Source organism: Arvicola amphibius, chromosome 14 (assembly GCF_903992535.2).
Source record: "Arvicola amphibius chromosome 14, mArvAmp1.2, whole genome shotgun sequence".
Classification (NCBI taxonomy): Eukaryota; Metazoa; Chordata; class Mammalia; order Rodentia; family Cricetidae; genus Arvicola; species Arvicola amphibius.
Window position 1 is genome coordinate 38,431,264 of NC_052060.1, and position 24,718 is coordinate 38,455,981.

General features: G+C 43.4%; 1 protein-coding gene across 1 annotated transcript; it reads left to right on the forward strand.

Annotated features, from left to right (window-relative positions):
* The first annotated feature begins 5,077 nt into the window (after window positions 1-5,077).
* Etnppl (ethanolamine-phosphate phospho-lyase) lies at window positions 5,078-24,583 on the forward strand. The gene is made up of 13 exons (XM_038311168.1): window positions 5,078-5,245; window positions 8,101-8,219; window positions 8,445-8,604; window positions 10,309-10,383; window positions 14,245-14,335; window positions 15,534-15,650; window positions 17,904-17,986; window positions 18,492-18,717; window positions 19,625-19,779; window positions 20,818-20,907; window positions 21,235-21,365; window positions 23,075-23,142; window positions 24,293-24,583. The coding sequence occupies exons 1-13, from the start codon at window positions 5,190-5,192 to the stop codon at window positions 24,410-24,412; spliced, it is 1,491 nt and encodes a 496-aa protein (XP_038167096.1). The 5' UTR covers window positions 5,078-5,189; the 3' UTR covers window positions 24,413-24,583.
* Window positions 24,584-24,718: the final 135 nt, after the last annotated feature.

Here is a 24,718-nt window from a genome sequence, read left to right on the forward strand (position 1 = left end):
TGCATTCATATATGTACATTGCAGAAAGGAAACGGGAGACAAAAAGAGAAAAGAATGGGTAATGACCATAGAGAACATGATAGGTCCTTAGGACAGGAGGGACATACAATGGCCTGTGACAGTGCCTCTCCTGAGAGCTCCGGTCCTGGTGCTGACTTCTCAGGAGCAGGGACAAGAGTCGATCTTCTCTAGTCCTAAGGTCCTGGAGAAGTGTGTGGTGGCAGGGTTCCTTTTGGAGGCTCTGCTTTTGGCCAGTGAGGGAAGTCCTGGCCTCTGTCGACTCTCAAACGCCTTCAGCTCAAATCGACTTTCACTGCGGTGCTCTATCCTGTACCCCTTTGGTACAAGAAGTAGTCTCTATCCTCCAGATCCCAGTCTCATCTGGAGAAAAGCAGAGGCTCCAGCAATCTGTTTCTGGAGTTTGCATGTGGCTTTCAGGTAGGCAACTTGCACCATCAGGAACCGTGGTACACGTGCGGTATTTAAAATATAACCCTTCCTACAGACTCTCAAACCGCACCACCTACACACGAGTCTGGCAGGCTCCTGCAGTTTTAGGGGGTGAAAAAGAAGTGTTTTGAATCTAGATTGAACCCACCACGGACCACGGTTTAAAACACTTGGTCCCCAGACGATGCTGCTACTTTGAGGGCTGTGGAGCCATTAAGAAGTCAGGGGTAAGCCGGGCGGTGGTGGCGCACGCCTTTAATCCCAGCACTCGGGAGGCAGAGGCAGGCGGATCTCTGTGAGTTCGAGACCAGCCTGGTCTACAAGAGCTAGTTCCAGGACAGGCTCTAAAGCTGCAGAGAAACCCTGTCTCGAAAAACAAAAAAAAACAAAAACAAAAAAACAAAAACAAAAAAAAGTCAGGGGTAACTGGCAGAAATGGCTCACTAGGGTCAAGCCTTTGAAAGTTATTATCCTAAGCCCTGATTCTGTCTTCCAGAATAGGAGGCCCTCTCCCACACAATCCATTCGCCATGAACACTGCTAGGCTTCCTCACCATGATGGACCAAAATCCTGAACTAAAATAAACCTGCCCCCCATTGCTTCTATCCACGTATTTTGATCATGGAACCAAAAGAAGTAACCAGTACTGATAGGACTAGGTATATATGCTACTGATGGTTGAATATCCTCTTTACAGAGCTCCCAGGGGTAGGACACAGTTTTGATCTATCCGGCACCTCCTGATCTGAACCAGGCATATCTATGCAATATAGTCAGTCACAAGGTAACTTCCATGTTCACGCCAGGTAGAGCTTGGATAGACAACCCACAAATTGCAGTGTGCTACCCAGAGCCATAAGACCCTCTGGAAGTGTGCCACGCCAGGAAACCACCACGCCCAGCACTTGTTGAAGATGATAGGCAGTTTTCAAAAGGACACATCCTTGTGCAAGAGAGAGAGGTTAGGGCCAGGCAGGTCAAGGGAGATGGCAAGGAACTACTGGATGACCACATTCCACTGCGAGGCTCGTGTCACATGCCAGAGAATCTGCTGTTCCGCACAAATGGTTCACCCACCTTTGCATATTTTTACCAAGATGAAAATTTAAACCTGCCACTCGGACTGCTGAATGGCGTTTTGATTGTCTCCTGCTTGGCGGACTAGCCCTCCTTTCAAACACATGTACAATTGATTTAGCCAAGCCTAGGCTATTGAGAAATCTGTGACCTTCAGGTCAGGATTCACTCAAAAATAGGGACAGTCAACCAACACAGTCAGGACCCAAGTAAGGTTAACATCATCAGCCTGGAGAGGGGAAGAGCATCGCCACATGCATTCCTGGCAAACACGGTGGGAAATGTGCCCCCAAAACGAAATCTCTTTTGGGTAGAGCTTTTTTAGAGGTTGGATGTCTTCTCTCTTTTCATCCACCTTGATTTGGGTGCATTCTGTGCTGGCTCTTGATTCGAGACTGGCCTTTGTACTTAGTTAATATTATATATTCCATGTTGTGAAATAAGTTAAACAATGATGGTGTGTTAAAGCAACAGTTTATGAAGTATCCCTTCATAAGAGATAATGAATCTAAGTATTGAGAAACGACCAGTGGACAAGTAGAGGCTCATAATCGCTTTTATTTTATAAGGATTGGAATGTGTATCCATTCAGTCAGTCAGTGAATACAGATTTACCAAAGCCTACTGTGTTGGAATCTCTGTGCTAGTGGGGTCCAATAGAAAACAACACCCATCAAGAGGAAAGAGCCTGGGCCATGGCAGGGAAAGGGGAGAGGGAACCCTTGGTTTTGTTTTTTAATTGGTTGAGAACTGGCTTTGGTCATCAAGAATGACCTCTCTCAGGCTGTCTGTGACATTTAAACGGAAATCTGAAGCCAAGGCAAAGTCCTCAGCTGACAAAGGGTCATTAAAACTCGTGTGGAACGGTCCAAGAGGAGCCTGGAGAAGCAAACTGGCAGTTGCTGGGGGGTGTAAGGAAGGGGACATCACCACCACCATGCAGAAGAGGAAGGGAATCATGGAAGGAAATTACAGAAATGCAGATGCATTTTCAGCAGGTGGCCATGGGCAGAGGGTTTTGAAATGCATTTGATATGGCTTGGAAATGATTTGATATAGGAATGGGATGGGGGCAGAATTTTCTAGTACTCTTTACACTTTCTTGGTCTGATTCTTTGGGGTCATCTATCATTAATTGAAGCCATTTAAGCTATGACATTGTTAAATAATTTATTATTTATTCATCACTCTGTCCTTCAACAGTGGTGTTAATTAATAGAAAGACAAGCCAAGTTTATATTCATAATTGAAATGTGCTCATGGACATATTAAAAAGGGGGAAAGAAAGAGGTGAACTTAAGGTGTGAGCTGTATGCTGGCACAGCAGATCTCGGCTCAGACTGCCCCATACGTCAATCTGTAACTACCTGTGTCTACTGCTTGTACACTGAACAGAGCAGAGCCAGAGCTATTGAATCCCTGGGAGTGAGGGCGCCTCTGCGGGTGGGGAGGGAGGGGGTTGAGAGTAGTAGCAGGGCTACTCCCTCTGGTTAACCGTCCCACCTCCAGGACATCATTTCTGGACGAGGGTGAGCTCTTGCTAGATAGTAAGTGAGCCAATAAAGGCCCGATAAAGCAAGATTTTCCAAAGCAATGGTTAGGACTTCAAAATAGCTCCCAGCATGGTAGAACAAAGCTTTCATTTGGAGCTAGCTGAGACTGATATGCCTAGGAGACATGAAGATGCCAGAAAAGGAAGTGGGTGAGCCTGGGACTGAGAAGAAAGGCATAGAGCTGGCAGACAGGGAGGGTAGGCAGACAGATGTAAACTTGGCACATGGCTGACATCAAAAGCCAAAAGAATCATCAGATCACTGGGAAAGAATGCAAAGTAACCAAAAAGGAAGGGGCTTGGGACTCTCCTTCCGATACACCAAGTCTTGACTTCATTTAAGACTTATTTGCATTACTTTAAAGCCGAGAGAGATCATTTTTTTACACTAAGAAATATGATCCCCAAATATGAAGAAGCTCAGCCAGCTCGTGAATGAGCCAGACTTGGAACCCAAAACTCTGAGAGATTGTGTAAAGAACGTGATTTACAGTATGGAGACTATCAAGGAACCTAAGGTTCGCAGAAAGGGCATGGCCATTCAAGGCTTCTACTGGTGTGGCCTCCAGTAGGCAACATCTTTCAACATTACAGCAAAATTATACATGAGATTTCATCCAAATACCCTGGTGTTCTTTGCTCCTTTCCTCCACCTATCTTAGAAAAATAAATTGCCGCCGGGCAGTGGTGGCACATGCCTTTAATCCCAGCACTCGGGAGGCAGAGACAGGCGGATCTCTGTGAGGTCGAGACCAGCCTGGTCTACAAGAGCTAGCTCCAGGACAGGCTCTAAAGCTGCAGAGAAACCCTGTCTTGAAAAACCAACAAAAAAAGAAAGGAAGGAAGGAAGGAAGGAAGGAAGGAAGGAAGGAAGGAAAAAGAAAGAAAGAAAGAAAGAAAGAAAGAAAGAAAGAAAGAAAGAAAGAAAGAGAAAGAAAGAAAGAGAAAGAGAGCAAAATAAATTGCCCTAGGTTTACTTTAGTATAAATTAATATCTTTCCCCAAATGATTATTAGACGAATTAAAACAAATTAGGCTTTCTCTGCTGGCCTCCCAAAGCACAGAATTAACTGGAACTCCACAGCCTGGCTTCAGGCTAAGCAGCTGTGTAACCTTGAACAGGCTGGCTCCTTTCCTAAAGGCCTCTTGGTTCTTATCAACAGAACCTACAAGGTAACCTCTAGTTCTAAAAGTCATTTATGACCCAGTGGTTACTTTTAATTAAGGTTCAATCAATCTTCGTATTTAACTTCAAATTCCATGAGTATGAGAAACCATCCTAGGGGTGGGGGATGCAGGAAAGAGTACCAAGTTCACTACTGGGAACTGAGGGAATGTGGGATAAGAAATAGCCTGACTTCAGAGATTGAATGTGTGTCTACCTGGAACTACTAAGAGTAGATGTTTGGAGTAGGGCAGTGGTGGCAGCCCACCTTTAATTCCGGCACTTGTGGGGCAGATGCTGGCGGATCTGTGAGTTCAAGGCCAGCCTAGTCTACAGGGCTAGTTCCAGTACACAGAGCAACCCTGTCTCGGAAAAACAAATGCAAACAAACAACAACAGCAAAAGAGTAGATGTTGAGAATACCAGATCTACCACTCCCCATCTGAGGCACAGGCTGAGTCCCAGTCTTGTGACAAGGGAGTGTAAGACCTGTTTGTTATTTGTGTACAGTAAATGGTAGGCTTGATTCACAAGATAATATACAAGTACACTAAAAAGAAAGCAGAAAGCAAGAATTTACAGGCAGAGGAGGAAGAAAAGCAGAAGCAGGCAAAGTTAGGAAAACAAAAGGTAAGGTAAATGGAATTACAAGGTGGGGAGGGGCAGGGGACTCCTGCAGAGAAGGGACTGGAGCCAGTCCGACTGGGAGGTGCGGAGGTGGCCGGCTGCTGACTTGCCGGGCAGGCACCAGGTGGAGGAGGGGAGCGGGAGAGAGGGAGGGACTTGGCGAAGGGCAAAGACAGGGAACATTTAAAAGGGGAATGACCCTAGATGGTTAATGCCACCGGTGACCTCCGACGCCCAGGGCAGTAGACCTCAGGAGGAAAATATATCCTCTGTGTCCCAGGCTCCTCCGGAGGCAGGCACACTGGAAGGGCAGGACAATGTGCGAGCTGTATAGCAAACAGGACACCCTGGCCCTGCGGGGCAAGCACATCGGGTAAGGAGCCTTAGTGGGCAGAAAGGGGCAGAGGGCAAACGGTTGGAGCTGGGTGGGAGAGACAGAGCGCCACACCCCCGGGCTCTGGAAGGAGAGTTCTGCCTGCCCAGGACGTACTCCTAGAAGCCCCAACCTGAGCTTTCTGTGGCTCCCAGAGGTGGGGCAGCAGGTGGCTGGAGGTGCTGGCTCCTCCAACTCACACTCTCCTGAAAGCGGGTGTCCAGCCTTGGGAAAAGAGCGCAGCGAGCCGGCTGGGGAGAACACGCCTCCGTGCTCATCAACTCTACAGCTGAACTCAGAAATCATTTGAGTGATGATGGCTCCGAAAACAAACACATTCTGACAGCCTCTGTTTAAAGTGAACTTTTTCCGTGTGTTTGGTGAGGCAATAAAGAGTTTCAGCAGCTAGCAGAAAACTTAAACCCCCTATATAAAACGCAGGGGCTTCGCAGGCACGTTATAGCTTCTTCTTAAGCTGGGTCCTCGCGTCGATTTTTAAATACTGTCTTCTCCTGGCGTTTGTTTTGTCCGTGTTATGTGTGAATAATAGAACTGTGTATAAAAGACTGGCCTGAACTCTGGTCCCAGCTAGGTGTCGTGCTCATTCATCCCTGTCAAGTCATGGTATCAGCAATCCAGGAGCAAATGAGAATGAGTGAGATAATAATCTTGTGTATGGGTTTTTTAAGGGCAATACGGACTGTGCCCTAACACTGTGGAAGCAGCTATCCATAGTGCGCATGTACCTGGTGCTGTCGCCAATGCACAGACCAAGTGATAAGGGAAAGAAGCAATGTGGTCCTGACAGAAATGCTGAGCAGGTTCTGGTACAAAAGTTCCTCCCTTCCATCAGGAGGGTTCTAAAAGGTCTAGGAGAGGAAGACCTCTCTCACAGTGGCCCAAGTTCCTCCCCCACTCACTGATTGACACCTTATTTTAAACTAGATTCATTTGGAAACATAATTTCTGAGGGAAAATGGCAGTTTGTGAAAGGAGAAGAGTAGTATTGGATTGATGGGATAAGGGAGAATTTTACAGTCTGAGAGCCAAGGTGGAAAGTACCTTTAAAAGGCACAGAGCCCTCTGCAGCGTGCTGCTCAGCTCTCAGTAAGACCCAAGGTTCTCTGTGTGCCTTGTAACTTGTAGATACAATCTAACTGTTGAGTTTGAGTCCACAAGAATTCTCTCTGTGTTTGTCTCTGTTTCTGTCTCTCTCTCTCTCTCAATTTTAGCTGATGTTGAAAAACAATATAAACTAGTATAAACTAGTCTACTGGTAGTGGTGCATGCCTTTAGTCCCAGCGGTAGGGAGGCAGAGGCAAGCGAATCTCTGTGAGTTCCAGGACGGCCAAGACTGTTCAGAGAAACCCTGTCTCAGACAAAACAGAAACAAAACACCTGATATATCAGAAACAGCTAAATGTTTTAATAATTATCTCATGTAATACCTACACTTGTTTCCCCCTTCTCTCTCTTTCTCCAAATTATAAGGAACTTAATAACTAACTATAAATAACTTAGAACTAGATACTACAAAGAGGATTTTTATGTATTTGGAGTGGCATTTGTCCTGTATTAAATAAATGGCTTTCCCATCTTAAATACTTAAATTCATTTGTTCAGGGATGCTTTGGTGAGCAAAATAAGCCCCCATAATTCTTGGTTATTTCAATGAACATTTATGGCATAATATATGGCCAAACACAAATGTTACTGAGGTTTCTGATCTTGGCTCAATGGACATTTAAGCCTAAAACTATGCTTTTTATTTTGGTGCTTTTGTATATGTAAAAGAACTCTGCATATATCCTAGGGGTTTGTGGAGATTTTGCAACATTTATTAAGGTGATGTGCAACTGTTTAAAAGTGTTTTGATTATCAGGAGTAGTGAGTAACCTCAAACTTTAAAAGGACTTACAGCTATGGTAAAAGTTGCTGTAGGTTTTTGTACAATATTAAGGATTAGATCTTAGCACTTATGTCTGTTAGAGAAGCAGTTCATGAGAAAGCTATAGCCCATCTCCTAGTTTATGTAGGTTTTTCTTGTTTTTTGTTGTTTTTTTGTTTTGTTTTGTTTTGTTTTGTCTCTAGGACAGGGTTTCTCTGTATAGTCTTGACTGTTCTGGAACTCACTCTGTAGACCAGGCTGTCCTTGAATTCAGAGATCCTTCTGCTTCTGCCTCCCTACTGCTGGGACTAAAGGCATGTGGCACCACCAGTAGACTAGTTTATATTGTTTTTCAGCATCAGCTAAAATTAAAAAAAAAAGAGAGAGGGAGAACTCTTACTGACCTAAACTCAACAGTTAGATTGTATCTACAAGTTAAGAGGCACACCGAGAACCTTGGGTCTTACTGAGAGCTGAGCTGCAGGCTGCAGAGAGCTCTGTGCCTTTTAAAGGTACTTTCCACCTTGGCTCTCAGGAGATGTCAGAAACTGCTGTTAATAAATATTATCTCATGTAAGACCACCTATTTCCCCTCCTCTCTTTCTCCAAATTATAAGGAAATTAATAGTTATCACCCTATGTGAGGGTGGTCAACTTTGTTCCAGTAGAATAAAATGTCCCAAAGAAAGCTGAGTTTTAAGTAGGCTGATTCGTGCACCTGTAAACAGAGCTGTTAAATTGTGGATATTTTAACAAAGAAATGTGAGCAGTAACACCAGCGGCAAATTAAGAGGAAGGATTCAAAACTAATATAGAATGAAAAAACGATGCGGTCACATGGGCTCTGTTTCCCTTTCCCTTATAATTGAAATGTGTTTTAATTTTCAACTGATGGTTGACCTCCACGGAGAAGGAAAAATAGTGCGTTGTCTGACCGGACCAAAGTATTTCCTTTGCCTATGTCTAGGCCCTCTTGCAAGGTTTTCTTTGCTGCGGATCCCATCAAAATAATGCGAGCCCAGGGGCAGTACATGTTTGACGAGAAAGGCGAAAGGTACTTGGACTGCATCAACAATGTGGCTCACGGTAAGCAACCTGCGCGCAGAGCATTGGAGAAAATGCCTGTGGAGCCTGATTCATCTCGGGAAATTTCACGTCAGCTGTCCCTCGGCTGAGTCGCCCTAAAAGGGGAAAGCTTCCGCAAAATGAGGGGAGAAAGGAACCCAACCCCTTTCTCCTTTTCCATCAAAATTCCCCTCTCCTCCCAAGCTCTTAGGGCTGTTGACTGTTCCTTTATGTCCTACATTTTAGTGGGACACTGCCACCCAGAAGTGGTCAAAGCAGCGACGAAACAGATGGAACTACTCAACACGAATTCTCGCTTCCTCCACGACAACATGGTGGAGTATGCCAAGCGCCTTACAGCCACCCTGCCACAGACGCTCTCCGTTTGCTACTTTACAAATTCGGGGTACGTGTCTGGTTTCTGGCATCCTCACTCCCCGTTTATGCCTGCATATCTTTTCCTTTTGATGCGTGGTGTGACACAGATGTCTAGAAAAAAATTAAGGTAATTCTGCCACTCATTAAGGGACCTTGATTAGGAGCCAACCTTTCTGTATCGTTTATTTCAAGACTCCGAGCATAAAAGGATAGAGTGACATCATCTTGTCACTCAGTAAAGTGTGCAATATAAATGGCAGGCTCACATAGTCCTTTGAATACATACATGCAGATCTCAGCAAATAAATGACCCTACTAAACAAGTAGTAATTTCATAAGATTTTTTTACTACCTTGCTTTCCTACAATAATTTAGCATATTTTCCTAACACAAACATCAGGAAATTCAAGTGAAGATACATTCCAACTTTTAAATTTTGTAAGCGTAAATGGTTATGTACCCGTCCTGTGGATAACTCTACAGGTATCAGAAAGTATGGTATACAGATGCATGCCCAAGGATGTGTGGAGCTGGAAGTTATGTTTGAGGAAAGCAGTATACAGCATTCCTGTTTTTAAAGGGCTAAATGTATTGAATTTGTTATTTAGAAAGCTATAATGTCTGCTTGTGTGATTTTTCTGTGACTCACTTTTCCATACGGTATTTTATAATGAGCTGTTTTAGAAAGAACTGAGGTGGTTGGTCTTTGAAGATCTCCTGTATTGTTAGAAGTCATTCTTGCCTTCTATAAGTGAAGCATAGTGTTTGTCATCTCTAGAGAATCCTAGACTATCAAAGAGAAATGGGTGCCAAGCAGCACTGTCATTAGAGAACACATGTGATGCTGCACACTTCCTGCAAAAAAAAAATAATAGTCTCAAAGTCGTCCAGGCGTCTGTTTAAATCCTGGCCATATGTCCAATCAGCTGTAAACCTTGCTCTGGTTCCCATAGAAACGGAGATGGCAATACTTGCCTTGCAGCATTATTGTGAGAATACACAGAAGCAAATGCTCAGCTGATCACAAGCAATCCTTGAGCGATGTTTATCCAAGTAAGGAGAGTATATTTAGACTCTTAAACTAGGTAGACTAACGCGATGATGTTCTTTCCTTAATCAAATAATGAGTCCCTGCGACATGGATTGGCAGCCAGGCTAGAGGGTCTTCCATCCCTCCTAGATAGGATATACAATGGGCTTTTCAGGATCCTTAAAAACTAGTCATCACTGGTACGGCTACATGAAGTGGGAAGCATGGCTGTCATTTTTCTGGGTTTCTTCTGTGTCTTAGTCCTTCATGGCTGTGACACGTGTGTTAGAAAATGACATTGAACTGGGCGTTGGTGGCGCACACCTTTAATCCCAGCACTCGAGATGCAGAGGCAGTCAGATCTCTGTGAGTTTGAGGCCAGCCTGATCTACAACAGCTAGTTCCAGGACAGGCTCCAAAGCTACAGAGAAAACCTGTCTTGAAAGAAAAACAAAAACAACAAAAACAAACACACACACACACAGAGAGAGAGAGAGAGAGAGAGAGAGAGAGAGAGAGAGAGAGAGAGAGAGAGAGAGAGAGAGAGAGAGAGAATGATGTTGAAAACTTAGGGTGACCAAGAAGGAGTGGGAAAGAAACTTCAATTCTGCATTATGCTTTTCTGGATAAAGGTCGTCTTACAATTTTCGTAACTACTAAAAAAAGATTATCACTTGTCCCTTCTCTGTCTTATCTCAATAGATCCGAAGCCAATGACTTAGCCTTACGCCTGGCACGGCAGTTCCGAGGCCACCAGGATGTGATCACTCTTGACCAGTAAGTCTTAGGCACAGGGTTTCCAAGGGTTTCCCTTCAGAGCCAGAAGTGTGCCAATCTGTACCGAACCTGTCTATACTAAACCACAGGCACTTGTGGAGGAGGGCGTCATGGAGCAGTCATGGAACAGTGGTTTGAAATTCCACAATAAGGTGCTGAACTTAGCTTGAGTCCGGAGGCTATTTTGCTTTCTAAGCCCCTGAAAATGCAGGAGACTTTCCTGCACGTCTTGAAGCCTGCAGCCTTGTGGGCTTGATGTAAAACCGGGCTGACATTTTACACAATTGCACTTGCGGCTGCCTCCACATAACTCAATTATTTTTAAAATTTTTAAAAAGTAAGAATAAGCCGGGCGGTGGTGGCGCACACCTTTAATCCCAGCACTCGGGAGGCAGAGGCAGGCGGATCTCTGTGAGTTCGAGACCAGCCTGGTCTACAAGAGCTAGTTCCAGGACAGGCTCCAAAGCTACAGAGAAACCCTGTCTCAAAAAAACCAAAAAAAAAAAAAAAGTAAGAATAATTTCTTTAAAATCCAAACATTTGCTTCAGTTCACTATTGGGATTATCCACTGTACTTAATATTAAAGACAGCAATTCATAGCGAATTTAAAACTTTAGTACTTTTATTCGCTCATAGCTACGAATGATCTTATTACCTCTCGAACACGAATTTGCTAATTTTTAAACAAGATATTTGGCATCCATATTTACTAATATTTTAAAAATTATTTTGTCTGCCCCTTATACCCCTCCACACCGCCACATATGGGTTCACATTATGCCCACAAATCTACAGAGAGGAATTAAATACAGACCTCATGTAGACTCCTCTTAATGGGATTATTCATTATCTGTTGCTTCTTCATTTGTTGCTACAAACTTATGGGTTCAAATAATACACAGTGATCTGTATCGTTTCTGTAAGTCAGAAAGCTAAAATGACTCCCTGAGCTAAAAGCAGGGTTATCTGTGGGAACTCTTGGCTCTCCCATGTCTTATGTCTGTGTCTCATGGCTTGTAGTCCAGGCCTTCACCTTCAAAGTCAGCCATCACCTGACTCAGCCTCTGCTTCGATCCCCACATCTCCATCATGCTCCTGCCTCTTACTTTCTCTTATAGGACATTTGTTACTATGTGGGATCCTCCCAGATGATCTAGAATAATGCCCTCATTGAGTGGTCCTCAAAACACCTAAAAAATGACCTCTGCTATGAAACATATTCTTAGGTTCAGTATATAGGAGGTAAACATACTTGGGATGGGGTGTTTCTTTTATAAAATTCTCATCCTCCATCACCTATGGACAAATATAATAATGTATTTACCATATATTTATTTATTTACTTATTTATATACTTGTGGACCTATGGAAGACTATAATATATTTAGAATCTATTTTATGCTATTTGAAATGTTTTATTAGTACATGTTAACTCTATATATAATAATGGATTTCACTATGACATTTTCATACATGTGCATGTGTTTTCCAATCATGTTCTCCACCATTACCCTCCTGTCTCCCTCCCACTTCCACAGATCCCTTTCCTCTTCCCAACTAGCATGTATGTAGTGATGAGCTGTGGGCCGGCTTCCCGCTGCCCTATGCCCCAAAATAATTACACACAAACTATTCTTTTAAATACTGCCTGGCCCATTATTTTCAGCCTCTTACTCACATCTTGATTAACCCATATCGAATAATCTGTGTAACACCACAAAGTGGTGTCTTACCGGGAAAGATCCAGCATGTTTGACCTGGTGGCTGGCTTCATCGCATCTGGCATCTCTCTGAGGAGAGGCACGGCGGTCTGCCTAACTTAAGAGAGGCGTGGCATCTGACTGAGCCATCTACCTCACTTCCTTCTTCCTGTTCTGTCTACTCCACCCACCTAAGGGCCGGTCTATCAGATGGGCCAGGCAGTTTCTTTATTAATTATCCAATGAAATTATCAGATAGACAGAGACACACCTACACATGTACTTCCACGTCCTTTCATTTTTTGCATCATGTAAAACATGTTATCTTACATGCATCTACTTTACCAAAGTTACTGTCAATCTCTCTTTTCATGTTTCATCCCAACAGAATTCCTGAAATGCATTCCATTCCTCTAACTCAGTTCTGACAATAGAAACATAATGTGAGCCATGTATGGGATTTTAAATCTTCCAGTAGTTTGGGGTAGCCAACATGCTGTCATTTTAATGTGTAATCAGCATAAAAACTACATTGACATATCTTCCATTCCTTTTGTTCTCACTGAGTATCAAAAGTCCACCGTCTGTTTTACACTACAGCACATCTCAGGTCAGACTTGAGATGCTGCCAATGCCCATGGCTCCACGTGGGGAGTTGCCTTCCAGTATTATAACAGTGCTGTTCTCACTGGGCAGCACCCCCAGTGACAGGCACTGACTTCATCTGCTCCCAGCACCAGCAGAAATCCTTCTACATGATCCTCCACAGGACATTCTGAGAATTCCCTAGGGATAAATTCCAGAAACAAGATGGCTGGGCAGCAAGGTATATGAAAGTGCTGTTAAAGGTTTTAATATTTGTCTCCAGTGTGGTTACAACTCCAGACACAGCACAAGAAAGGTCCCCTCTCCAAAGTCTAACCAAACCCAATACTACCCAGCTTTCTGTTTCTCCCAACTGCTAATCCAATGGGTGTAAAGTATCTTAATTGGCACTGTTGATTTGAGAATCTCCTCAAAAAAATTATGATGTTATCATTCCTTGGGGTTGCCTTTTCGTATTCTTTATAATTTTTCCAGGTATGAGAGTCTCCTCCTTTTGTTGCTGCTTTTGCAGTTTCCTATACGGCCTAGACCAGAGGATCTCTATTTGGAATTATCTGTGGATGGGTTTTTAGACCTTTCTCTCCACATCTGCTGATTACATTTCTGGGCAAGAAATAGAAAGAAGAATATCATCACCGTTTGTGCCTTAAGGGAGAGAAAAGTATTTTGTAGCTACTCAGTCACCACTCAATCCAAGTTTTTCTTCCAGAAAACTAGTGTTAGTTTAGTGTCTCCAACAGACCATCCACCAGACAGCATCCCAATGGAAAGCCATAGTCAGTGCTTCGGTATATAATTATGGGGCTCCTAGCAGTGAGAGCAGGGAATGTCTCTGGCTCTGTGGCCTAGTTTGGAGACCTACTCTTCCTGCTGGATTGCCTCATCCAACCTTAGTGGAGGATGGGGTACCTGCTTTCACTGCAGCTTGATAAACCATGGCTGACTGATACCCATGGGATGCCTACCTGTATCTGAGGAGAAACAGGGGAAGAAGAGTGGATGGGGGATGGGGGGAAGCAGGGGACTGGAAAAGTGGAGGGAGACGAATCTTTGGCTAGGATGTAAAAATAAAATTAAAAAAAAAGAAGAAGAAGAAAAGAAAATGCCACAGATAGCTAGGACTGTTTCACAGAGAAACCCCATCTCAAAAAAAGAAAAAGTGAGGAGGGGAGGAAGGGAGGGAAGGAAGGAGGGAACAAAAAAGAAGGTAGAAAACTCAAATCACAGGATTGCATGAAGATATGAAAGCACTCAAATTTAGAGAATCTAATTTAGCAATATAATTAAAAAATGTTTATTTTCCTACTGTAATAAAAAAATTGCCTATGAGGACACATTAGATTTCTCATGTACTTCATTGTATGTATAAGAGAAAATGGACATATCAAAAGCCTGGTAATGCCAGGAAAGGCTAGATCCAGTCATACAGTTATATATGGCGCCAGCAAGGAAATTCTCCCCAGACGACGAATACAGAGTGGTATACAATGCTGGCTTTCATATGGAAAACACCTTTCTTGGAACAATTTCCATTGCTTTTCTTTTCCATTTCAGTGCTTACCATGGTCACCTGACATCGTTAATTGAGATCAGTCCCTATAAGTTTCAGAAGGGCAGAGATGTCAAGAAGGAATTTGTACATGTGGTAAATATCCCCAAGTCCTATCATCAGAATGCTGGGGCTAGAATGTCTGTTGTCATCCAGCCCAACCCTCGCGAGCAGAGTGGAACCATGGAAGAGAAACTAAGAATTAGAGCGGTCATGTAACGTGCCGACCTCAGAGGGCCACGTGCTGGCAGCATGTGGCTCACACTGAGAATCGTGACGGAGAGTTTAGTGGCAGATGAGATTTTTCTCAGCTATTGTTTTATTCTTGTGCCCACTGGTCTTCACTTACTCTTCCAATTACTAGTACTAGATCAACACCCAGAGCTAAGAGTTTCTACGACTATCATAAAAATAATTTACAGAAAGCAGAAAGCAGAGGCCTCAAACCAGACCAATGGCTCATTGCAATAAATACTTCGAAGTTTATGGGCTACAGGGTGTACTGTGTGACTTCTGTGTCATGCTACAGCTTGGCGTGGCACACACGCCAAGACTTTGTTTTGTTCTGTTTGCTTTTGTTTTTGCTTTTTGTTTTTCTTTTAAAGTTTATTCTATTGGGGGAGGGAGGTTGCAAGGGCAGAGGGTAGATATGAAAAAATGGGGAGATGAGTGGGATTAGAATTGCATGATATGAAATCCACAAGGAATGACCAAAATGTTTTAAAAAACAAATTTAAAATTTTTATATAAATCATAATTATGTAAATAATATGAATTGTTTTAAAGGTATATTACATCATCTAGAGAAGCCAGACAAGTTGTGGAAACAGTGAAATTCACTGCATATGGTTGTGTTAGTTGAGGGTCAGTGGGCTCTTAGAGACCTCACTGCATTATTTCAAGGCTTTAAGAATAAGCACTAGGGTACCCAAGTTTCCTAAGTGATCATAGTTTGTGATACAATTAACAGCCTGAGTTTGTTTCACAAACATTCATTAGTACAGTCTCCACTTATTATTTTTATATAATGTAATTGCACCTGCCAATCTGTATTTGCTTTCTATGTGAATAGGAATAAATTTTTGATTTAGAGGGTCTGGGTCCAGCTCACAATTCAAAGATGTCAGTTCTTCGGAGCCTTCAGAAATGTACAGAGATAAAAATCACTGGGGGTTCTTGGGTCAACACAACCACTCTCCAACATGCCCTGGGGGCGGGGAGAATAGATGCTCTCTTGGTTTTCAAGTTTGTCCAAGAGGCAAATTATGAGAAACTGTATCATCTGATGTTCTAGGCACCAACTCCAGATACTTACAGAGGGAAATACAGAGAGGACCACGAAGACGCAGCCACAGCCTATGCAGACGAAGTGAAGAAAATCATTGAAGACGCTCATAGCAAAGGAAGGAAGGTGGGCACTATGGGAAACACTTTTAACATCTTTTACGGAAATAGTTATAATAGTTTTCTCTACAGAAAAGAAAAAGGATTAAATCGAAAATTCCATTCTGTTCTTTGCCGGTTACATCTTCACTTGGTTTGGGTGTTACACTGTCATAGTGAAAAATGTTATCTTAGATATAAAACCATTCTACTTCTCCAGTGCTGCTGGCTAATTCTGATCCTCCACGTTCTGCACAGGGTCTGGTTCCTAGAGCCAGGCTCTCCCAACTGTGAGGGTCGTGGGGAAGCAAAGCAGCAGAGGGGCTTCAGTGTCGGGGGCAGTCCCAGCTCTCAGATCCTCAGAGGAGCGATGGTGCTGTTGGAGCTAGGGGGCTCCTGGAACCACAGAACTGAGGCTCGCCTCCTCACTATGCCAAGGCAGAAAAAAATGGCCTTTCTGCCAGCCAGGGCCTGCACTTCCCAGACAGCACCGGAGTTGTCGAGGGCAGGAATGAAGTTCATGCTTTGGTCTTCACCCCGCTGTCCGCAGATTTGTGTTGTAGTCTTAACCCACTGCAGGGCTACTCAGGTGCAGATTAGATGCAACTAGACAACACGCAGCCTTTAAACTGGTTTTTGGCACAGACGTGACGATACAAATACTTCATTAAATAAAAATGATTTGCCTTTTCCAGTGAATTAAAAAATTCTTTTGCCTTCATGACAGGAGATCCATTCTTTTTTTCTATAGCTCTCCCACCCCTCACCCCTACCTCCACACTGCCACCCTCACCCCTGCCTTCCTTTCATGTCCTTTATGACATCTTCCTGCAAATGAGCCTAAAGCTCTACCTTCCATAGAATCTTCCAAGTCTCCTCCCTGCGGTTCCGTATGGTAAATGATGCTTTCAAAAAAAAAAAAAAATTGCCTCAGCAAAATAATATGGACTCTGCTGCTAATGGAGGGTCTAGGTGATTGTTGGGTTTTGATGTTTTGTTTTGTTTTGGTTTTTGTTTTTGCCAATATCAGTGCTACACAGTTTGGGACTTGATGGCACTGTGTTACCAATGCTGAAAGCTATGAAAAAATAAATATGGGGTATACACTTGTAAATATTGGCTGTGCTTGTAATGTCATGGAAGGTTAGAACAGAAATTTCTGGACTCCAGCGGCCTCATTTTAGAGCTAAGACACTAAACTCTGAAGTAAAGAGTTTACCCCAGTTCGGGCAGCTGGTAGGAGTCTGGAGGCAGACTTGGTTTTCTAAATTTCTTTCCTCATGCCTTTTTGAGCTTTCTCTTCTTCCGTCAGTGATTGCCTCTTTGAAATTCTCCTTCTCCGAATGCTTCCCCTAGTTTCTGTTGAGAGGCCTAACTTTTGAGGAAAGCCTGCTTCAAATCCAGACCTAGAGGTATAGCAACATAGCACTCATGTGGAGCCCCAGGCTGTGTGCCCGCTCCCCCTGGTGCAGACTCCAGCCTCAAGCCGTCCTAGTTTACTAACTAGGGAACGGGCACCAAGGCCATGCCTTCTGAACCTCGATCAGTTTGCAAAGGTTCGTGTCACTTTTACTCGACATAGCCTGACAAAAAAGATTGCCCCTTAATTAGGCTCCCCTCACACCGCCTCCATTTCCGCCAGTGGGGCCAGGGGGGTCCTGCCATTCCAGGACTTCACTTAGATCACCGCTCTTCCACCACAGGCAGCCTTTATTTTTAAATAGCAGACTGTGTAGCACTCACCACAGGTCTGTTTCTAGCCATTTTAAACCTACTCGAAGGACTGGAAAGATGGCTCAGCCGTCAAGAACACACACTGCTCTTGCAGAGGACCGGGGTTTGGTTCCCAGCACCAAAGCCAAATGATTCACAGCTACTTACAGCTCCATCTCGAGGAGGGGAAGGCTTCATTGCCTTCCAACACCTGCACACAAGTACACACACATGCATAAAGTTAAAGATAAATCTTCTTTACCATAGTGTGCCCTTGAGGCTGTAGAGATGGCTTAGCCATTAAGAGTGCTTGTTCTCTCAAGTCCCAGGTTTGGTTCCCACACCTACAGAGTAAGAACTCTCTGTAACTTCAGTTGCAGAGGATCCAGTGCCCTCTTCTGGCCTCCTTGGGCACTGCATGTACATAGAACATAGAAAACAGGCATGCAGAACACCCACGTACACATCAATAAAAATGAATCTTTAAAAATAAAAACCTGTCGTATAGGAAACTTTTTAGGGGGTAGGTATCTTGTAAAGATTGTGACCCCCATCTTCTTTTGTATAGATTGCCGCCTTTATTGCTGAATCCATGCAGAGTTGCGGTGGACAAATTATTCCTCCAGCTGGCTACTTCCAGAAAGTGGCTGAGTATGTACTTGACTTGGGCATCCTTGGTCAAACTGAGGGTACTGTGGCAAGTCTACAAGGTCATACTTCCAGATTAGCTGATAAAAAAAACTGCTGCTGTCTGCCTGCTGCCTTGGGACTCTAGGATGTCCCTGATCTTAACCAAGATCCAGCAGATACAGGGTTTAACATAGTCCAGCCTGCAGAAGTATACCCCAGCTCCTGCTGGGCATCCTGTCTCATTGGCCCATAGCTACACCTTGTCAATTAGTAGACATGAAGATTAGCCCTGGAAAGAGCTACTTCTCCAACTCTCTCTCCAAGTGGAATGTGCAATACAGCTTACTTTAAAGTAGCATACATCCCATATGGGGTAAATCTAGTCTAGAAATTGTGATTAGCCTGTAATGTTGCTACATGGTTTTGAGTCCTCGGACGGAGGCTTTGGGTTAATACTTCTCTGCTTTCAATAGTCTTTTTTGGGTAGTGCTGGGGACACTCATCCGCATATATCTTTGCTTTTCAGACATGTTCGCAGGGCAGGGGGCGTGTTTATCGCTGATGAAGTTCAAGTAGGCTTTGGCAGAGCTGGGAGGCATTTCTGGAGCTTCCAAATGCACGGCGAAGACTTCATTCCAGACATCGTCACCATGGGGAAACCTATGGGCAACGGTCACCCCATGGCCTGTGTGGTGACAACCAAAGAAATTGCAGAAACCTTCAGCAGCACTGGCGTAGAGTATTTCAATACAGTAAGTGTTGGTTCACAGCTTTAATTCTGAGGGGAAATTAATGCATAATTCTTAGATAATAAAGGAAAGGGCTCCGTGATACCAGCATACCTAGATTCTAATACTCTTGTCAGACTTCAGTCACAACAGACTGGATTCCCTGTGAACTGTTTCCCTGTGCTTTTCCTCTTCTGATAACATTCTTTTTAGATTTTGTCAGGATAGATTTCCTGCTAATATTTGGGGGTTGTTTCATTAACAGATGATATGATCTTCCTTATTTTGTGTTGTGTTGAAATTCCTCAAACACTTTGAAGGCTTTAGATGACTTGGTACCGTGAATGTCTGTCAACTCTCATAAGAGAGACTCGGTGTTGACCCTTGGAAAGCTGTCTTTGGCTTTATCCTCCGAAGTAAATGCTTTAGGTTGGAAGAGTCACTGTCGTGTGCACAGCAGCAAAAGCAAGGGTCCAAGCACAGAAAGAGTTTGTTTTGCAGAGAAAATATTGCTTAGCCGTTTTCTCTCAGCTCTTTAAGGATAAAAACACTGATTTCCCTTACTGAACCACACTTCAGAATCTTTAATTCACAATATAATATTTTCTCTTGTTATTTGGATGAGCCAATAAACCCCTTAAAGTTCCTCACACTAGATAACATATCCTAGAGAATATACCAGAAGCAAATTTTCACTCAGAATAAAATCATTTTGTCGTCTAAGCCTGAAAGGTTAGTATTACAAAAGAAAATAGTTAAAAATTTTACATACATGGCATTTACATAAGCATTCTTCTCTTTAATAACCTTTGTGGGGACTGCTGAAGGCATTAAATAGGTTTTGTTTTTCAGACATATGTTGAATGCCAAATTTCTCATGAATGAAGAAATATCACCAATTCCATTGTTGTTTTCTCATCTTTGTCTGTAGTATGGAGGAAATCCAGTGTCTTGTGCTGTTGGGCTGGCTGTGCTGGATGTAATTGAGAATGAAAACCTTCAGGGAAATGCTGTCAGAGTGGGGAATTGCCTCACTGAGCTACTGAAGGCACAGAAAGCTAAGCACCCTTTGATAGGGGATATCAGGTGGGTTGACCGACCGTCATGTGCGTATTTGTTTCTCCATAACAATCTTGTAAACTTGGAAGCTTGAACTCAAGTTTCTAGAACATTGAGAAACAGAGAGAGCAAGGGTTGGTATTAATCCAGGACTCAGGGACCACCCTGGCAACATTGGGGTACATATCTTTCCTCAAATTTGCAGGCTTTGGGGGGCTGAAGAGATGGCTCAGTGGTTAAGAGCATTGCTTGCTCTTGCAAAGGTCCTGAGTTTAATTCCCACCAACCACATGGTGGCTTGCAATCATCTGTAATGAGATCTGGTGCCCTCTTCTGGCCTGCAGGCATACAGACAGAATATTGTATACATAATGAATAAATAAATATTTTTTAAAATTGCAGGCTTTTGTTATGTAAAGTTAGGATAACTTTAAGCCCAGGAAAGGAAGAAAGAACAGATGATTCCAAGTATCTGTGGATAAGGAGGAAAATGCTATCTCCATTGCTGGGTATTTTTCATAGATAGTTATAAAAACTTGCAATGAGTGCCCTGAGAAATTAAATGGCATCAAATGTTGTTTGAGGATTGGAGAATGTGCTCAGTAGGTAAAAATCGGTCCCCAGAACCTACATTACCACGGCAGGTGAGTGGTGTTCACATGCAACCGTAGTGCACACAGGCTATCTAAATCAGCAAGCTTCAGGCTAGGGAGAGGCTCTGTGTTAAGAGAGATGGCCCCTGACTAACACCACCGAGGCTGGCCTCTGGCCATCATAGGCAATGGACACACATGCCTGTGTACACATGCATTCCCTACACACACATATATGCATATAAACACAATTGTTTAAAGTATGATCCTCTTATAAAACTAAGTGAGGTAGGAAATCTCTGATGGTAAAACTTGCTTCAAACATGAGAAGCAACTGTGACACTAGTGGCATCTTGAGCTACTTAAAATCAGTTGTATTTCCACTTAATGTCAAACTTAGTTTGGTATTAAATGTCATTTGGTGATAGTGCGGGGCTCAGAGAGTACATACGGACTCTTTTCTCTTCTTCAGGGGTGTTGGCCTTTTTATCGGCATTGATTTGGTGAAAGACCATGAGAAAAGGACGCCTGCAACAGCCGAAGCCCAACACGTCATCTATAAGTAAATTCATGACCCCTCATCCCCCACTGCATGTGCTCACTGCCCGTCACCCCCCACTGCATGTACTCACTGCCCTTCATCCCCACTGCATGTGCTGACTGCCCTTCATCCCCACTGCACATGCTCATTGCCCGTCATCCCCACTGCATGTGCTGACTGCCCGTCATCCCCCACTGCATGTGCTGACTGCCCGTCATCCCCCACTGCACATGCTCACTGCCCCTCATCCCCCACTGCACGTGCTCATGGCCCCTCACCCCCACTTCATGTGTTCACGGCCCTTCATCCCCACTGCATGTGTTCATGGTCCTTTCCTCCACTGATTAGGATGAAGGAAAAAGGGGTGCTTCTCAGTGCCGATGGCCCCCACAGGAATGTGCTCAAAATCAAGCCACCCATGTGCTTCACAGAAGAAGATGCCAAGTTCATGGTGGACCACCTTGATGGCATCCTAACAGGTTGGTCACTATCTTAAAGATGCTTCTCCCTTCCCTTCCCTCCTATTCAGCAGGATCATGGCGCAAGGAAAAATATAAAATGGATAACTTCCTCTTCAAACTAGAATCAGGTAACTGCAGAAGTAACTTATGTAGACCTTAGTTAAATCAAACATTCCCATTTATATAGTCACACAACTCCAAGTATGTTTTTAGTAAATTAGCACATTGCTGCTATTGCTTGTTTGGTTAATTGTGAAACAGCACTTGTTTTGCTTTTTAGACAAGGTCTCACTGTGTAGCCAAAGCTAGCCTTAGAGTCACGATCTTCCTGCCTCAGCCTTGTGAGTTGCTGGGATTACAGGTGCACACCATCACGCTCAGCTCGCCCTGTTTTGTTAACCATTTCTCTTTCCTGTGGACAATAAGTAGGCTTTTCAAACTGTGTGTCTGCACTGGGCTCACACTGCGTGGTTTCACATTGAGCCATTGAGATAAGGACGCATCAGCCTGCTCTGGGAGGTCCCATCCACAAGCCGAGCTAACTAACATTCAGATGACAGGGTGTGAGGCAAGGGACTCAAGGTCAGCCTGGATTGCACAGAAAAGACCCCAGTTCAAATAAAGTCAAACCAAGGAAACAAAAGAGATCTGAAATGTTTTTAATAAAAATCACAAGGTATAGATGAACAAATTTTGGCCATATGCTGAATCATTTCACTTTGAATTATTTTTGTTTTCAAGAAATCCTCAAATATCAAAATGGTTTCAACATTTATCATCTAGATCTCTGACCCACCGTGGGCATTTCATCTTCTGTTCTTTCATATTCTAAAACTGAACTAATTTATTTTCTGTTATAAATGTAAATTGTATTGGAAAGTAAATAATCACTGTAAAACAGTGTTGAAATCCTAGAACTATTGAAATAGTAAGCCCATTTTTATTGCTGTTTAGTTTTTTCCATATTATATAGATATGTATTCAGCCTCTCTGCTCAGTTCCCAACCATTGGGATTAAAATACAATGAGAAGTCACAAGTCAACACATCGTAGGTCGGTAATGTTTGGAAACTTCTATATCATCCTACTGTTCATAGTAGGGTCTCTCCTTGGACTCAGAACGCACTCATACTCAACGCTGTCAAACATCTTCACAAACTGGTGTGTCCTGTGGTCCCACAGCATCAGGTAGAAGAGTACAGAGTAGAACCCTCTGTCACCAAGTCTGAGCCTACTCAGACTGAACTGTTATAACTAGCAGCCCAGAAGAACTTGACTATGTAAACCAGACACAGGTAAAGCAATCTCAGTGGCATGTCCCCAACAAATTAACAGCAAAAAAACTACAATCAAATCATAAACTAGACCTAGAGAGGTGGTTCAGCAGTTAAGAGCGGCCACTGCTCTACCAAAAGACCAGGGTTCAATTTCCAGCACCCAGCCAGTGGTTTACAACCATCTGTAACACCAACCTCCAAGGGATCCATCACCCTCTGGCTTCTGAGGGCACCAGGCACATACTTGGTGCACAAACATATGCACAAGCAAAACACCCATACACATGAAATAATCGCAATAAAAGAAGGTTGAAAAGATGCAAGCCAGCAATTGGAATAGTAACATTTGTTAAGCGCGTTACATTGCCTCTCCAGTCCTTCCTTCCTAAGGACATTCCTAGACACTATTTTTAATTATGCTGGTCAAACTCTGTATCTTCTTTAATTTAGTTTTAGAAGAAGTTACAGAAACCAAGAGTGACGGGGTGATCTCTGAGAATACGGTTTGCAGAACAAAGGTAAGAGGTGCCCCCCCCCTTTTTTTTTTCAGGAAAAAGCTTAGAGCATTGGGGGATTATGGGATGGCTCTGTTTAATGCACAAGGACTATTAAGAACAAAAGCAGCTTTGCTAAACTAAGGTTATCACTGCAATTCTGAGAGCACAATTAAGTTCCTAGAGCCAATGGTGTATCGTTTGCAAGAAATGAAACCAAATTACCATTCTCACAGGTTTATTCTCACATAAAATAAATAAATAAATAAAGGACCTCCCTCTTCTGGCCTATAAAGATTTCATTTCAAAAACAGGGAGAGACTAATCTGCTCTGAGCTTTTTCCTGTTGGCTCAGAAAGCCACCTGCAATGGCCTCTGGTTCCCATGATGCTATTCAGTTCCCACAATGCTCTTCACCATCTACACAGGCCTTAGCAACCTAGTTCTGAAACAACAAGAACTGGTTCTGAAATGAGCCACGTGGAAGCTTCCACAACAGCCAGCAGCCCAGGGGAATCACTGACACCGAGTGGCCTAGTTTCTGCTCTTGATGCGCTTCCAGCAGAAAGCTTTTCCATTTTCTTCCCGAGCTGCCCATGGTGTGAGAAAGAGCACCCGGGCCTGGAAACAGAAAAGCAAAAGCTTGAGAGGCTTTGTTGCATAATTTGTTATTTGTTTATAGCTCAGATGGCAAGGGAACATTCAGTGCCCAGGACCTGCCTGCACACCCAGCGCAGTCAGCAAAGACCTTTTCATGGTTATAAAAAAAAAAAAAAAAATTGGGGTGTTTGAAGGAGAGCAAATAATTTCTAACAAGACACCCTCTGTCTCCTCACACAACACAAACCAGTCAAGGGATCCATTATTATTGAAAGGGCAGGAATAGTTTATCAAATCTGGGTCAGAATAATGGTTGCAAAATGGATTCACTCTGCACTCACTGACCAGCTTGAACAAACAAGAGTTCGCAGCAGGGAGTGGCACCCTGAAGCCAGTCAGTCGAGTTACTGCACGTGCATAAAATTTTGTCCAGAGTCTCGGAATCCATGTCGCCATCGTCTTTCAAATGCCTGGGGTTTTCTTAGGGGTGGGGGTGTCCTGTTAACTCAGACGAAGGGGGTTGGCTGATAGCAGAGGGGGACGTCCACCGAAGTTTTGTGGGCCTGTCTTGCAGGAAGTCCACATGGAACAGCCCAACCATGGCGCCACCGAGTCCAGGGAAAACCACAGCAGAAAAAGAAATGGTGTATGCTCAGATCAGCGCACGCTGCTCAGCAAAAGACTCAAGAGGTGAAGGATGAGCATTAAACGGCAGATAAACATCCATGGATAAAGAGAGCGAGTGGATGCATCCCACCTCTTAGTCATCCTGTAATTAAAGTATTTTAATCATGAGAAATACTCTAAATTGGTTAATATATAAAATATATGGACTTTAATAAAAATAAAAGATGATATAAACAAAGATGATGACTATAAGATGCAGCAAGCAGAAAAAAAAATAAAAATAAAATGCAGCGAGCAGTATAGATCAGTATGAAATCAAAGTCATTCCAAAAGGAACCACAGAGCGCGGAGGAAAAGGTCAGTGGTCCCCGAG